General features: G+C 37.9%; 1 protein-coding gene across 6 annotated transcripts in view; it reads right to left on the reverse strand.

Annotated features, from left to right (window-relative positions):
* Positions 1-17,089, reverse strand: part of ARHGAP28 (Rho GTPase activating protein 28) — a 195,660-nt gene that overhangs the window by 37,303 nt on the left and 141,268 nt on the right. For all 6 annotated transcript variants that reach the window (XM_007487690.3, XM_007487692.3, XM_007487693.2 and 3 more), the window contains 4 exons: positions 9,752-9,839; positions 6,511-6,668; positions 4,284-4,449; positions 4,075-4,166 (listed from right to left, as the gene is read on the reverse strand). In XM_007487690.3, coding sequence (XP_007487752.1) covers positions 4,075-4,166; positions 4,284-4,449; positions 6,511-6,668; positions 9,752-9,839 — 504 coding nt within the window. The remainder of the gene's footprint in view (positions 1-4,074; positions 4,167-4,283; positions 4,450-6,510; positions 6,669-9,751; positions 9,840-17,089) is intronic.

Raw genomic sequence — 17,089 nt, forward strand, 5'->3', positions numbered from 1 at the left:
ATTATTCTTAAGGTATTATTTTAAATTTAGAAATGTTTGCATTTATGGATATATGTTTTGCCTTGACATTTTAACTATGCCACTGGATGTCACTATAGATTCACAGTACACATATCAACAACCATCTCCTGGTTTACCAAAGAAAAAATCTTGTTTAAAAAGCGATAAGAATACCTGCAATTACAATTTGCATGACATAAAAATGTTTTGCAAAATCCCTTCCTAAAAGTAGTTCTTTTGTGGGTTAGATATACACTAAGAAAAAAGAGCTCCAAGTAACCAGTTGTTTAGTTTTGCTCCTCAATGTTTGGAAAACAAACCCTTAAAATGCAAAAACTATTTTTAAAAAGCTAATCTAACATGCAGTTGTATACAGAGACAACTGACTCACTAAATGCCTCTGGCTACAAAAACATGTCATCTTTTATTCCAAATCGTATAACAAATATATTAAATTTGGAGAAAGATTGGGGAAAAAATAAAGTAAGCAACTTGTAAAGTATCTGCTTTCTTCCTTTCATGCAAAAGAAAATACAGAGAAAATCTGAGATCACTTGAGTTTTAATGAATAGTTGTCAACAAACACATGGTCATCTTACACAGGCGCCTAGATTTAGAGCTGTAGGGAATTTGAGAGATCATTTCATCTAACCTCTACACGTTACATATGAGGAAACTGAGGCCCTCATGTTACAGATGAGAAAAGTAGTCATTTACTCAAGGTCACATAGTTAATTAAGGTCATTTTAATTAACATTAATTAACTTCTTGTTAGTTTACATTTTCATCTGGAACTGAAATATGCATTTTTTTAAAAAGTCATCACCATTTAAGACTTGCCATAGATCCATGAGCACCATGAAGTTTGATATTATGAAGGAAAAACAACAGCAACAACAAAAACTTTCAAACACTTAAATGTCTATTAAGTTTTCAACTTTAATTAATATTAAGTACTATTAAGCTAAGAATTGGGCTTTGAACTCAGATCATTAGACTTCAGATTCAATTCTCTCTCTCTCTCTCTGTCTGTCTCTCTGTCTCTCTCTCTGTCTCTTTAAAACCTTACCTTATATCTTAGTATCAAAACTAAGACAGAAGAGAGGTGAGGGCTAGGCAATCAGCATTAAATCATTTGCTCATAGTCATCCTGTTAGGAAGCATCTGGGGTCACATTTGAAGCATACTGACTCACCAGGCCTGGTGCTCTATCCACATGGCACCAACCTACTTGACCCATCCAGCTCTAGTTCTACAATACTGTTCTGACTCTAAATGAACTCCATTTCTCAGCTCCTTTCTTCCTCTTTGCCATGTCCTTCCCCATTTTCTATCTTCTCTAATCTAAGAGAAAGAAGTGGTCCTCATCCTTTCTAAACTGAATTCTTCTCCCAAGGCCCTTCAGCTCATCTCTTCAATTATCATGCTCCATATATATTTTAATTCTCTCCATAAATATCTTAAATATTTAATTCTACCCTCAATCAGCAACCATGCCTATTATCTTTTGCCATAAGTTTGCCAGTGTTATCAACCACCTTCTCATGGTTCCTAACTTTCACTGTCAAAAACTTAGAGAAGTTTGCCTTCTTTTTTCTACCTTCCACATTCTCAGCACCTTGACCCATTGCAGTCTGAATTCTATCCTTACCACCTCACTGAAATAATGATATTTTTATCATCAAATCCAATTATTTAAAAAAAATTTAATTTAATAAAATTTAAAAATCTTTTATCATCCTTGGCTTCTTCATGGCTTGTGACACTGTGACCTATCGCCTCTCTCTTGGTAGCCTCCCTTCCGATAGCTTCCATGATTCTGCTCCCTTGAATCATTTCCTCTCTGACTTTTTGCTGGCTCCTACTCTTCCTAGTAATCACTTAAGCACGAGGCCCTCTTCTCTTCTCTTTCTATATGTCTTCCTTCAGTGATTTCAACCTCTCCAATGACAAGCTCTCTGCAGGAGATTCCCAAATCTGCATCTTCGGTCACAGCTGCATCCCAGGACTCCCACCTCTTATTTCCAGTTGCCTATTGGTTACTCCCTGGGGTGCCCTTCCAGTTCCTCAATTTCTCCATCCTTCAATTTTTTTCTCTTTCTGTTAAGTGTAGCTAGTCTCCTAAGTTCTTTCATCTTGGTGTCATTTCATAGAACACCTCACTCCATCCAACCATTCATGCTCTAAGTCAATTGCTCCAAACTCTACCATGTTTCTTGCAGTCATACTCTCTACTCCCACTAAAATGACCCTATTCCACAGAATCACATCCTTAGAGCTGGAAAGGACCTTTGTCCCCTCCTAGTGCAACTCCCTCATTTGACAGGTGAGAAAAACTGAAGTCCAAAGAGCTAAGTGACTTGCCCAATGTAACACAGGCACTAAGTACCAGAGCAGAAATTCAAATCCCTATCTTTTAACTCCAAATCCAATACTCTTTCCATTGCACTGAGTCACCTTCTATCTTAAATCCTGATCTCATTTCAACCATACCATAGTCATAGGCTTCAAACTACTCATCCTGTTTCTATCCTATGTTTTCCTTAATTCATCCTCCATGCTACTACTCAAATTACCTTCATCATATACTGCACTGATCATGTCACTCTTCTACTCAACAACTTTCTATGACTCCTCATTGTCTACCAAATAAAGGCAAAGTTCTTAAACCTGGCATGCAAGATCCTTTACAGTCTGGATCTAGCCTCATCACATCTTACTCCCTTTCAGATATTCTATATCCCAGACGCAATGGACTTACTCTCCAGCCCCTGTTCTCATCCTTCTTTCTCTGGCCTCCATATCTTTCCTTCTAGTGTGTCCATCTGTGTTCTCCTTACCCTCCCTCCAATTCTCCTCTCTGAAATTTCCTATTACACTTTGTGGGAGATTCTTCTCTTTTGTATGTCAGTCTTCTGATATCACACTTATGCTTCTCATTAAATTATAAACTTCCATCTACTTTGGAAGTAGATGGAAGATAAGAATTATAATTTTTTTTTTAAAGAAAGGAAAGATCAGGAGAACACTATACAGAGAGACAGATACACTATGGCACAATTGAATGTAATGGACTTCTGTACTAGCAGCAATGCAATGACCCAGGACAATTCTGAGGGACTTATGAGAAAGAATGCTATCCACATCCAGAGAAAGAACTGTGGGAGTAGAAACACAGAAGAAAAACATATGATCAATCTCATGGTTTGATGGGGACATGATTGGGGATGTAGACTCTAATATTGAAATAAGTCTTGATCAATGATACATGTAAAACCCTGTGGAATTGCTTGTTGGCTATGGGAGGGGGGAGGAAAGAGGGGAGAGAAAGAAACCAAATCATGTAGTCATGGAAAATATTCTAAACTAATCAATTAAATAAATAAATTTTAAAAAATTTTGGTTAAATGAATAAATAGAAAGAAATCTCAATATTGGTTCTAGGTGTAAACAAGGAATTTGCATTTTTAACCCAAGGTAATAATTTAATAACAGTTTTAATAAATACCAAAATATATTATTGAACAATAATAATAGCTAATATGTATAGTTATTTACATTCTGTGAGCCTGGTACTATGCCAAGGACTTTACAATTATTAACCATTTGATCGTCATAATAGCCAAGGGAGGTAGAAGCTATTATTATCCCTATTTTATAGGTGAAGAAACTGTGACAAACAAAAATTAAGCAATTTGCTCAGTATCATTCTGCTAGTAAGTACTAGAGGATAGATTTGAACTCAGTTCTTCCTAACTTGAAGCCCAGTGCTCCATCCACTGTACTACCCAACTGTCCTCTAAAAAAAAAACCCAAGTAATAATTAGATAATGTGTTTAAATAAATATCAAATATGTGTTATCTAAAAACCTAAATAATAAGTATCAAACACATAATGTCTAAAAACCTAAATAATAATTCAACAATAGATTTAAAAAGTCTAAAAAACTAAATAATAATTTTAGTAAGGGCTAAATGTAGAAGTCTAAGTAAAAATTCAATAATTGGCTTTAATGAGTACCAAATATGTAGAATATTAGTACCACCAATGATAAGGATTTGCAGTCTACTCACTTTTTGGAAGATAAGAGGAACTTTAATCCCAGGAAATTTCTTTTGATCGTTTTCCAACAGGACAGTAAGTGGAACACCAAAAAGTCCATTTTCTTCAAAGTTAATGAAAAATGAAGGAAAGAAAGAAAAGAGAACCAGTTAAGCAATATCTTATTCCAATCCCCCCCCCCCCCCCCGGTTGAATCAGTGGGACCAATCACTCCAATTACCTCTTCCTTTCACTTTGTCTGTTCGGTCCCTCTTCAGTTCAATCCCCAGAGCGTCATAAAAGGCTGTCAGTTCGATGAGAGAGAGATAGCGAATCTTCTTCATGTCTTCAACAGACAGATCTCCTACTTCAGTTAATCCAAATCTGCTTTTTCGAACAATGAACTTCTGGAAAGGCATGTTGAAAACACGGGAACATTCTTTAAAGGAGAGGAGAGACTGCAGGTGTTTCATTAAAGTGTCTCTCTGCCTGCTTCTACATGTTATTTTACTCAGAGCCCTGGAACATGCCTCTTCTCTAGGAGCAGAAAAACAGGAGCCAATTCAGCTCCTATAATTCCATGGTACTAATCCTATTAAGGCAAGGTTGGGCCGAATCTGACTTTATACCTTCACTTGGTTCCCCATCCTGGGAAGTGTGTTGAGTGATCGTACAAAGAAGGTAGCACTCTCCACCTGGACGGGTAGAGGTACCTAAGCCCACTCGTGAGCGGAGCCCAGGGAAGAGCCAAGACCAAACACCAAGGATGCAGTTGGCATGTAACTCCTGGCATCTCAGCTGTGTCTCCCTCAAAAGTTAGCTCATGCATTTCTATCTGCACATGATGAAAGGAACTCTCCCTAGTCAACCAGTCTACACTAAATGACAGCCAGTGTCTGCATCTATCAGAATGTTGCTCAACCAGTAGCAGTCCTCCCCTCTGGAATCCCTGAATGCCCTGGCAGAAATGCTGGCACAACCAAGCACAGCAACAAGAGCTGCAGAGGGCATACTCTTTCCCTAAGGTGAATAGAGACATTTGGATTTCTCTCTTTGTCTTCCAGTTCAGTCCCTTGATCTCCTGACACTGTATTAAAATAGCAAAGGGGATTTTACTCATAAAAATTCTGGATGGCATATCATCCCATAGACATATGAGATAGGCATGTTCTAAAGGACTCTGAGAGATAATCCTATGTTTACTTAGAAATGTTAAGTTTTCTGGATTGAGTGGAATTGCTTGGGGGAGAGAAGAATGGAGGGAGAGAACATAAATCATATAAGCATTGAAAAATATATTAAAATTAATTAATTAATTTTAAAGTTTTCTGGATGAAATTATAACATTTTACACTGTACTACAGATAATGAGAAAAACTAGCATTTATATAACAGTTTAGGAGACAACCAAGTGGCATAGTGGATAGACTATTGGGCCCAGCGTCAGAAAAATTCATCTTCTCAAGTTCAAATCTGGCTTCAATCACTTCTGAGCTGTGTGATCCTGGGCAAGTTACTTAATCCTGTTGGTCTCAGTTTCCTCATCTGTAAAATGAGCTGGAGAAGCAAATGGCAAACCATTCCAGTATCTTTGCCAAGAAAACCTTAATTGGGGTCATGAAGAGTCAGACAAAATTGAAATGCCTGAACAACAGCATTCTTGATGACTAGTTTCATTGCTGCAGGAATAAAAGTTCTATTAAAATGTAATTTTCAAGTCACACAATCATTTAAAATCATTATTCAAAATTTCTGCTCTCTAAATTCCAATATCCTAAGGCAGAGTTCAAGTCATCTACCCTAGATAAAGTATGTCAGCTCTTTCATGCAGGACATAGCGAACAAGCTTATTAGAACTGCATATAAAATATAAGTAAATAAATTCTGAGTGAGGACTTTGAGAGGCTTTCTCTTACATGATATCCTTAAGCCTTAGAACATGGATATTGGGGAATCTGTTTTGGCTGCTTCCTGGTCCCTGACAATGTTCTGTCTAGGTAAAGTTATTGGCTGGACAAATTCCGGACAAGGAGTAACAGTGTTATAGTAACCTATTCTTGCTTTTATTTTCCCCAAAGGCGCCAAACTTGTTTTTCTATGGGACAACTGAACTTTTTATTGACCTGATTGGTGCATTATTCTTATTTACGTGACCAAAAAAAGAGTATGGTTCATATATTAAAGAAAATGGTTACAAAATGGAGAAGCCAAGCAGAATGGCCCCTTTCTGAATGGGAAATTCTTAAATACATACACAGACACACATATCCTAATATTTTCTCTTTGAGGAATTCAACAGGAAATTAGAACCACTGAAAGAAAGGACTTGAAAAGTCATCTAGGCCATCTCCATCATTTTGCAGATGATGAAAATGAAGTAAAGAGGCAAGAAGCAACTTGTCAGAAGTCCCAGCTAGTGAGTTGTATCGAGAAAGGATAAAAGCATAAACATGACAAGTATTACTTACAGTTAAGGAAGAATCTTCTTTTTTAAACCTTTGTGTTTTAAGACCTTCTTTTTCTTTGGGAATTTCTGTGATGGACTCTGAAAAAGAAACCTCAAAGGACAACTCTTCTGCTACTGATGGAGTGTCTTTGTCTAATCCACAGTCAAGACAACTGTTGGCTGAAAATGTAAACAAAGGACACACAGACGCATCAGCCAATTGTCAAAGGACAAGCCTTCCCAAATGCCCAGTACTTTATTAGTTATTATTTATTTATTTATTATTATAAATAAATTTATTTATTTATTATTTATTATTCTGTGGACCCACCCAGCTCGATGAGCCATTAGAGACCTCACAGGAACACCAAGGCCATTAGACTCAAAGCAAAGGAAGTGTCACTGACCCCTGTCTTGGCCATCAAAGTTGGGCCAGAGAGCAAGCATCTTCCTTGTCCCAGAATGGATCTCCACTCCATGGCCGAGGGACTGATAATTAGATAAATATGTTCTTTGCTACCTTTTGGTGCCACTCAAAATCCCTATGATTCTTAGCCAAATTCCCTTCTCTAACTCGTGCTTCATCCTCCCTCTTGCAATTATTTGGGGTTGCCCAACTTGGGACATGAAGTCAATTGTGTTGCTATTGCTTAGACAAACTATCCATTGCTATTCTACCTGCTCTTTTTATTTTTGAATTTACCACTTTTTATATGTGCTTGAACACAGATTCCAGTTTGGAAATAAGTGTTAAAACTGGGCCTATGTAGCTAGACTTGGTGCCACTCAGACATGAGAATCTTAGGCTGCAGGCACTGAGAACAGCGTAGCAATGCAGGAAGATGGAGTTAGAGCACCCTGACGGGCCACGTCGGTAGTATGGTATTGAGTTCTAAGAGCTACATTTTAGGAAAGACCATGGATCAAGGAAGGCTTAGAGGAGGAGGAGCTCACTTTGATTCAGTATTCTTGTATTAAATAATTGTAATTAATAAATAACTGTATTAAATAACATACCAGGGAGGAGGAGGAGGAAGGAGGAAGAGGAGTATTCTAGGGGCTAGAGTTAGAAAGAGCCCCTGACCCCAAGTCTACATTCTATTAGGGAAAAACAGCATGTGTACCTAGAAGGAATTGTGAAATCTATATACATAATATATATCATATAGATAGATAGATAGATAGATAGATAGATATACATAGATATACATAGATACATAGTATACATATACATATACACACTACATATATACATAGTATATACATGTATATATATATAGTGTATTTCATTTTTAGGGGCAGGGCACCAATCTAAAGGGAAGGGAAATGTGTTAATAATGGAATAGAGGGTACAGAGGCCACAAGGATAGGGTAGAGATAAAGTGGGATGGGGACACCAAAAGAATATGACATAGATGTTTATGAAGAATGCAGTAATGGTCAAAGAAGAGAATTTTGGGCAGGAATCACAGGGACTGGGGCAACTAGGTGGCTCAGTGGAAAGAGAGCTGGGTCTGAAGTTGGGAGTACCAGGGTTCTAGTCACTTAACATGAATTGCCTAAACTTTGCCATTTTTCTGTTTGGAACCAATTGATTCCAAGACAGAAGGGAAGGGTTTCAAACAAACAAACAAACAAACAAACAAACAAACAAAAAGAATTAAGGATTCTGGCTGGTGGCAAAGAGTAACAAAGTAAATATTTATCTCATTACCAATCTCTCATTAAGGGAGTGGAAATACACTCTGGGACAAGATAGATGTTTGTTCTCTGGTCCCCACCTTGGTGGTCAAGCCAGGGGTCTGTTCATTCCTGGATCCAGACTGGTTATAATCGTAAATTATGTTTGAACCAGAAGAAGAGACTTTATGACACACTCTGAGGCAAGCACGGGCATTGGTCCTTCTCCTGGATGGTATTAACTATTGTTAAATCTTTATTTTCACCCTCAGTTGCTAGTGCCTTCCCATTGAGTTATTGTTTATTCTGTATGTCTGGTTTATACATATATGTATTTAGGAATATATTTATATAAGGGCAACTAAGTGGTTCAGTGGATAGAGGGCCAGGTCTGAAGTCAAGGAGACCCATCTTTATGAGTTCAAATCTGCCCTTGGACCCTGACTAGCTGTATGACCCTGATAATCTTGGTTCCTCATCTATGACAATAAGCTGGAGAAGGACATGGCAAACCACTTCAGAATGTTTGCCAAGAAAACCCCAAATGGAGTCATGAAGACTTGGGTACAACTGAAATGACTCAAGCACAACTATATTTTGTTCACTCAAGTTAAGTGGTTTAAGAATTGTCCTCTCTGACCCTGGAGGGCAAAATTAGGAGCAATGAATGGATGGAAGCCTCAGAGAGGAAGATTTAGATTTAAGTAGGATAGAAGAAATTTCCTGACAGTTGGTGTTATCCCAAAGTGGGATTCCTTCTTCCTAGACGTCTTCCATTGGTGAATGGATGACCACTTGTCAAGTAAATGGCAGAGTAGAATCATATGAAGGTGTGAATTGGACTGTATGACATCTAAGATATCTTTTTCAACTTTGAAATTCTATGAACTTTTTAAGGGTGAGGCAGATCTAGTGGAAGAGGTGCCCTACATCGGTAGATATATAATCATCTCCCTTCTTGCACATCGTCTAAATTTAATAATGGCTTGGCAACAAATAAAGGAGAAAAGTGTAATAACTTTTGAAAGATATTTTTTCTAGCATTTTCTAAAATTTAGCAAGAAAATGGTAGTCTCTGTTGTTTATCTATAGCACATATATCTGGACTAAAAAATGACCAGAAGGGCCATATTCCTTATTGAGAAACTTCTCCTCAATAATAAGGCCTTCTCACTTACAGAGAAAAACTATCAAGAAAAATCTATCTTTGTGTCAGCTTTAGTATGTGGCATATAACTCAGTCTATAATCCATAAACAGCTTTCATGCCCAATTCCCAGATTACTTTTGACTTTTAAGAGGATTCTGAATACTAGTCTCTTAATCAAAGAAATCTGTCATATACCTGATGTAAGACAAAGCTTTTTGGTCCCAATTTCTTTTATTTCTTAAGTATGTGGCAAGTGTTCAAGAAAAAGAGAAAAGATGGAATCATATTTGTTTTATTTTTAATATACTCACAAGTGGATTCTTCTAGCAACAGCCACAATTGTTACTGGCTTTGTATACAAATAACATCACACCGCCCCCCAAAAATGAAGCAATGGATAAAAGTGAAGTTTATTTTTGTGGTAGCTTACTCACAATTAACTGCTTTCCAAACTGGCTTTTTCCCCGACACCTGTACACCATTTGCAGGAACAAGGGACACTGGAACAGGCTCAAATGGAGGCTGTGAAAAAAAAAGGAGAAATGTATATATTTTTCCCCTTGTTTTAATTTTTCATACTGAACTTAAACACACAGAAAAGGGTATTTTCATGCACATAACAGAACATAACAAGAGAATTATCTATGAAATCGGACTTCTCCACGTGGTACAATGGATAGCAAACTAGACTAAGAATTAAGGAGAACAGGGTTCATATCCCACCGCAGATGCTTACTAGTTATCTGACCCTAGGTAAGTCAGTTAATCTGCCTGCCTCAGTTTCCTTTTCTATAAAAAAGGGTATAATCATAACACCTACCTCCCAGGGTTGAATAAAAATTAAGAGTATTTTATAGACCTTAAAACTCTCTATAAATGCTAGCTATTATTATAGTCTAGATAATAATGTTTGCCTTTAAATATATATGTATGGATACATGAATGTGTATTTGTATATGTATATGTGTGCACATGTATAGATATTGTATACACATATAAACGCAGAATCAGCTACATAGCTCAGTGGACAGACTGCTGGGCCTAGAATCAGGAAGACTGATTTCAATTCAATTTCAAAAATATCTGAGTTCAAATCCAATCCTACCTCAGACACTTACTGGCTGTGTGACCCTGGACAAGTCAGTTAACTTCTCTTTGCCTTAATCCACTGAAGAAGGAAATGACAAACCACCCCCAGTCTCTTTGCCAAGAAAGCACTATGGACAGTATGGTCCGTGCAGTCTTGAAGAATCACCATGACTGAACCACTGAGTAACAATACACACACACATGAAATAAATCCACACTTTAAAAACTGTACTGCTAGTCTGTGTGCTTCCTCCTGAATTTCCTTCTGTCCATTTAAAAATCATTATAAAGACCCCCTTTTGGGGGGCACCCATTGCTTAATCTATTAAAAATAAGAAAATTAAAATTTTTAAATAAGAAAAAGGTGGGGAAAGGTCCAACAAATAAGCATAATTAGGGGAAAGGACACCAAATAGTGGGCCTGCCAAAAAGGCACGTCCTTTTCCATGCCTTGTGCCCCTTGGCTCTCTGTCAGGAGGTAAGAATACACTTTCCCATAAGCCCTTGGGGTCAGGGGTGGTCAGTGCAATGATCAGAGTTCTTAAGTGTCTCAAAGCTTTGCGGTCTTGCAGTCCTTGAAAAAACTGCTCCCCTGGCTCTGCTCCTTGCACTCCACATCCATTCACACTCCCCGGGACCCCCCAAACTTCCCTCCTTCATCTTTTCTTACAGCATAGTAATACCTGGTCACATGCACATGTCCCCAAGCTTTCTCCCAATCATCTTAACTGGCGATCTGAGTCATTTCCTTAGATTCTAGTCCTTTTATCTGCTTCCCCTGCTCCTTTAACTATAAATACAGTTTAGAAATATAATCAGACTATGGGGCCAGCTGAGTGGCTCAGTAGATGGAGAGCCAGGCCTAGAGATGGGGGTAATCTGACCTCAGACACTTCCTAGCTGTGTGACCCTGGGCAAGTCACTTAACCCCATCACCTAGCCCTTACCTCTCTTCTGCCTTGGAACCAATACACAGTTATTGATTCTAAGACAGAAGGTAAGGGTTATAAAAATAAAAAAAAAATCAATATGAGCTGACTAAAGCATAGTCACCATTTCAGTCCTGCTTATTTTATATAGCGAATGAGCACTCTTTTCACATTTTAAATTCTAATGAATAATTCCTTTATTCACTGGTTTAGTTCATATATGGCTCCTAGATGAGGACCTCATGGTGATCAAAATCACTGATACCCGCCAACTCTGAATGAGGACCTGCATATACTTCTACACACTTACTTCCTTGATAGAAGTAATCAATGTAATCCTATGGATAGTGAGGTGGCTCAGTGAACTGAGAGCCAAGATTAGAAATGGAAGGTATTGGGATCAAATCTGACCTTAGATACTGCCTAGCTGTATGACCTTGGGTAATTCACTTGCCCACCATTGTGCCTTGGAACCAATACACATGTAATAGTAATTATACCATTGTATAATATGTGTAAATGTAATGATTCTAAGACTGAGGGTAAAGGTTTTTTTTTTTTTTAATAAAAAAAAATCTTTAAAAATAATTAAATAATGGGGGCATCTGGGTAGCTCAGTGGATTGAGAGATGGGAGGTCCTGGGTTCAAATCTGGCCTCAGACACTTCCCAGCTGTATGACCCTAGGCAAGTTACTTCTCCCCCATTGCCTACCCCTTATCGCTCTTCTGCCTTGGAACCAATTCACAGTATTGATTCTAAGACGAAAGCTAAGAGTTTTCAAATGAATAAAATAAAATAAAATAATTGAATAAGTGATTCCATCTTTTCTCACTTTCGCCTCAAGCACAGCACAATATACTCAGAGGTGAAAGGGATATCAGGTCATTAAGCCCACACCTGCATTTTCCAGATGAAGAAACTGAGACCAAGAAAAGTTTGCTCAGGGTCATACAACTATAAATGTCTGAGACCTGACTCCAGGTCTTTATTTTTTTCTTTTTTAAAAATTCTGTTTATTTTTATCGTCTATTTTTTATTCTTTTTTATTCTGGACCAATGGAGTCTTTGTCTTACACTGCAAACTCTGCCACCACCCCAACGTGGGGACTTGGTTTTTCTATCAGTATGGACATACAGTCACATTCTATTTCATTATTTTATATTAAATTACAGTTTTACTGACCTCCATTCAAACTACTGTAAGGTGATGCCTATTAAGGAGCTAAGCATTTGGCTCTTCAGAATTGCTTTATCTTTTAAGATCTCAGAGGGAATTGAATAAGTCTGGAATAATATAAGGAAGTCAGATAAATGTGGATGATGGCAGCCTTGGTACATGAGTCTAATGCCTGGCTGGTGTTGTGTACACACACAAATTGTTGTTTTGTCATTTTCAGTCAAGTCTGACGCTTCTTGACCCCATTTGGGGTTTTCTTGGCAAAGATGCTGAAGGGGTTTGCCATTTCCTTCCTCGGCTCCTTTTACAGATGAGGAACATTAGCAAACAGGGTTAAATGACTTGCCCAGGATTACTCAGCTAGTAAGAGTTTGGGACCTGGTTTGAATTCAGGCCTTCCTGACTTCAAGTCTGGTGCTCTATTTGCTGCATCACCTAATTGCCCTTACACATACAAAGACAGATTATGCAAGCACAGACACAAATATTTCCTCATAGTTTAAAATGACCTGCCTAGAAAAGCTCATGTTTTACATGTGCAAATATGGCTGGGAAGGTTTCTGTTTAGCCAGCAGTCCTTTCCACATTACACATATATCAAAAGTTTGAGGCTACAGTTATTTATTCCCACTATGTGTCTGGCTCCAAGATTCTCCACTATACTCAAAGATAGCTCTTATCCTTTTTTTAAAGCCTTATCTCTAGCTGCCACGATGCTGCTATTTATTGAATGTTATTTACTGTGTGTTAAATCTTGGAGAGGAAAAAAACACACACACATGACACTTCTAAACAACTGTAAAAAAGTTCCAACTTACAGCAACTTTTATTCCAGCAAGCACCGAAGCTAAGAAATGTGTGCATGGCAAAGCAGCAGCAAGATGAAAATGATGGATGAGTACATATCCCTTTATTACATCAATAATATACACGTTGCACACACACACAAAATAAAGTCCTGGTAGTGCCACCTGCATCTCAGTCCTGAGCATAAGACAACTGCCGTTCAAAGACTTCCTTACATTTTCCAACAAATCAATAAGATATCACATCTAGAGGTAACAATGACCATGAGCAGAGCTATAACCCCTGAGGCAAGCTCCATAAAGCATACCTCAGGGGGCAGCTAGCTGGTCAGGGGATTGAGAGCCAGGGCAATCATGCAAAACCGATTTCCATATTAGTCATGTTGCAAAGGAACACACACACACACACACACACACACACACAAATAAATAAAGTAAAAAATTATGCTTCAACTTATTCTGAGAGTCCATCAGTTCTCTTCCTGGAAATGTATAGCATTTTTCATCATGGGTTCTCTGAAATTGTCTTGGATTGTTGTATTGATCAGAGTAGCTAAGTCGTTCCCAATATTGCTGTCATGTATTTCCATGTAAAATGTTCTCTTGGTTCTGCTCACTTCATTTCACACCAATTCACATAAGTCTTACTGGGTTTTTCAAAATCTGTCTTGCTCAGAGGGCAGCGAGGTGACTCATATGGACAGAGTCAGGCCAAGAGAGCTGGGTGCAAATCTGATCTCAGACACTTTCCCGCTGTGTGACCCGGGCAAGTCACTTATCCCCCATTGCCTAGTTGCTCTTCTGCCTTAGAACCAATACAAAATACTGAAATAAGGGAAGGTTTTTTATAAAAAAAAATAAATAAATAAAACCATCTTATTCCTCATTTCATATAATACAATATTTCATCATAATCACAGATAACAATTTATTTAGCCATTCTCCAATCACTGGCATCCAATTCTTTGCTGCCACAAAAATAACTGCTAGAAATATTTTTTGCACACATACATATCTTCACCTTCTTAACACAAGTTCAGTTAGTAGAGGGGGTGAGATCCCAGAACATATTCCCAAAGTAGACTATACTTTCTAAGAGCAACTTGTAAAATTTCACCCCCCCAACCTGTTCTTCTCCCAAACTTTCTTTCCACAATACCACCATTCTCCCAAATAACAATGCTCAAAACCTTAAGCCATTCTTGAGCCTTCCTTCTCTTCATCCACCCTTAACCAGTCATTTGAAAAGTCTTGTTGGCTTTACATCTACATCTTCCAACACCTATTGACTGGATTACCACAGCAGCCTCCCAGCTCTTCCAGGCTTTTCTCTCTATTCTATTTTCCACATAGCTGCCAAATTTATAATCCTAGAAACTGTAATACTCCAGCTAAAAAGATCTTTAGCAACTCCCTATTGTTACGAAAATTTTAAAAACAACAAACCTCTTGCTAGAGTTTAAAGCCTCCAACATATGGCTTCCAGAACTACCTTTCTTCAATTTCATTAGTTCCCTCCCCATATTCACCATTCCAAAATGAACTTGGAGCTTTTTCATACAAAGGCCATTCCAGCATCCTCTTGAGATTTTGAACCAGCTGTCATTTCATGTCTGGAATACCATCCTCCCTTCCACCTCATTTCTTTTGAAGTTTTTGAAAACTTTCCTTTAAAGTATAGCAGAGGAGCCACTTCCTCTATAAGACATTTTCTGATTTCCCCAGACATCGGTGCTATCTGCTTCTTGAAATGACTTTGTAGTATCTTGTACTTATTTATTAGTGCATATATTACATCCTTTAGAATAGAAGCTTCCTGTGGCCAAGAACAACTTTAGATTCAGAGAATTTGCTGATTTGCATTGGTAGAGTCCCCTCATTGTGAGGGCCCTAAACTAGTGAAATCTCATGTCCACTTCTTGAAATATTTTTTCAAAAATATGTAGCAAGGAACATAATACTTGGTACATAGTAAACATTTAATAAAAGTCCTTTATTTTGTTTATTCATTTATATCAGCATTGCTTCTGAATATATCCCTCTCTGCTCTCTGATTCAGCCAGTCATCCTTTGTACCAAATACTCAAAAGGGGAAGGGTGGTATTGGGAATAAATTAAGATTAGACCTAATTTGGTGTTTAGTAAACTAAGGACAGAGTGAAGAGAGTGTGAGATCAATTGTGAGGCCTCACTTGGAATCTTGAGCAAAGTTCCTAAAGGGAATGTTGAGGAACTTGAAGGAGTTGAACTTCCAACTGTCAAGTGTCTCTTGGAGGGAAGCCTTTCGAATCTGAGAGGCTGGTTAGATCCTGTCCTCTAGATCTACTTTGGAAAACTGGGAAAACCAAGAGTGACAGTTGAAGGAGGAAGCAGGTTGGAGTTCCAAAAAGAAGATGTGGTGATGATCAAGAGAAAGAAGAAGAGAGATTGTGTTTTCCTACCTCTGTATGGCTAAACCCCAAATTAGGTCTAATCTTAATTTACTCCCAATAACGGGAAAGGAAAAGATAAGAGACAAGTAGAAAGAGAGAGTGGAAGAGAGACTAAAGTACCAACTCAGTCTGATGGCGTATCTCCCACTTCTGAAAAGAAAAGAAGTATCTAACTTTGGTCATTATAATTACAGAGTTCAGCTTTTTTCTACTTCACAGTTTTAAACATCATGTATATTGATAAAATAGGCTTAAAATCTTACTGTTATATAAAACTATTGGTCATAGAATGGGAGTATGAGGTCTGGAGTAATTAAACACTAACTGGCTTAATAAGTATCTGGCTTGATGACTTTGTAGGAGAAGATGATTGATAAAAGCTAGAGAAAGGAATCCTGACGTCTGAAAGGAAATGGGACTTGAGCTAGGTCTAAAGACTTTGGATCAGTAGTAGATGGGAGAGGGCCTTCCAGTTGAGACTAAGAGCATGGCCAGTGGCATGGATATAAAATGGAAGAACTGGAAAAGGCTTTAGTGGTTAGAGACTGAACTTATTGGAGTAAAGGTTGGTTGGTTGGTTGCTGTCCTTTGTACCTAAAGAGGACCAAAATGACATTGTTGAATGATGTCTTCTGACTCATTAAGTTGGATTTAAAGTGAGACAGTCACACAGAGTTGTTGACCTCATTCTCTCTTCCAAAGCCATCAAAGTCCAGTCCAAAGACAAAAGACAAGATGACTGATGATGGCTCAAGATGTGGTAGATGACCTTGCCATCTTTGATGTCTGACCAACCTCTGAGTACTCCACAATGCCCTCTTCCATTAACTTCTCATGATTACTGGAACAAATTGTTCTTATCCACCCCTTCCACCTGGGGAAGTCTTCACATACTGGTCTGTCAGTTAACATTATCCTGGTTTAACCTAGAATTAAAGGTACCATGTAGAGGAAAAATAGAAAATTAAGTTGGATATACAGAGTTAGAGCAATTATGGAAAGCTTTGAAAGCCAAGCAAAGTAATTTAGACTTGTTAGAATCAGAAATAGGAAGCCTTTGGAGATTTCTGTACAGGGATGGAATTTAAAAAGAATATTCTCTTGCAAAGAAGTGGAGGTGATAGGGGAAGGGAAAAGACTATAGTCAGGGAAGCTACCATCATAATTCACATGTATAAATTATTATAGGCACAAAGTAATGAGGTCTTGAACTAAGGTATCAGCAATGGGAATGGAAAAGGAAGGGGGGATGTGAGAGAAATATCAAAGAAAATTTGATAACTGGCTTGATATCTAAGATAAAGGAGGGGAATCAAAGATGAGAGTTTTGGATCTGA

The sequence above is a fragment of the Monodelphis domestica genome, chromosome 3, assembly GCF_027887165.1.
Source record: "Monodelphis domestica isolate mMonDom1 chromosome 3, mMonDom1.pri, whole genome shotgun sequence".
Classification (NCBI taxonomy): Eukaryota; Metazoa; Chordata; class Mammalia; order Didelphimorphia; family Didelphidae; genus Monodelphis; species Monodelphis domestica.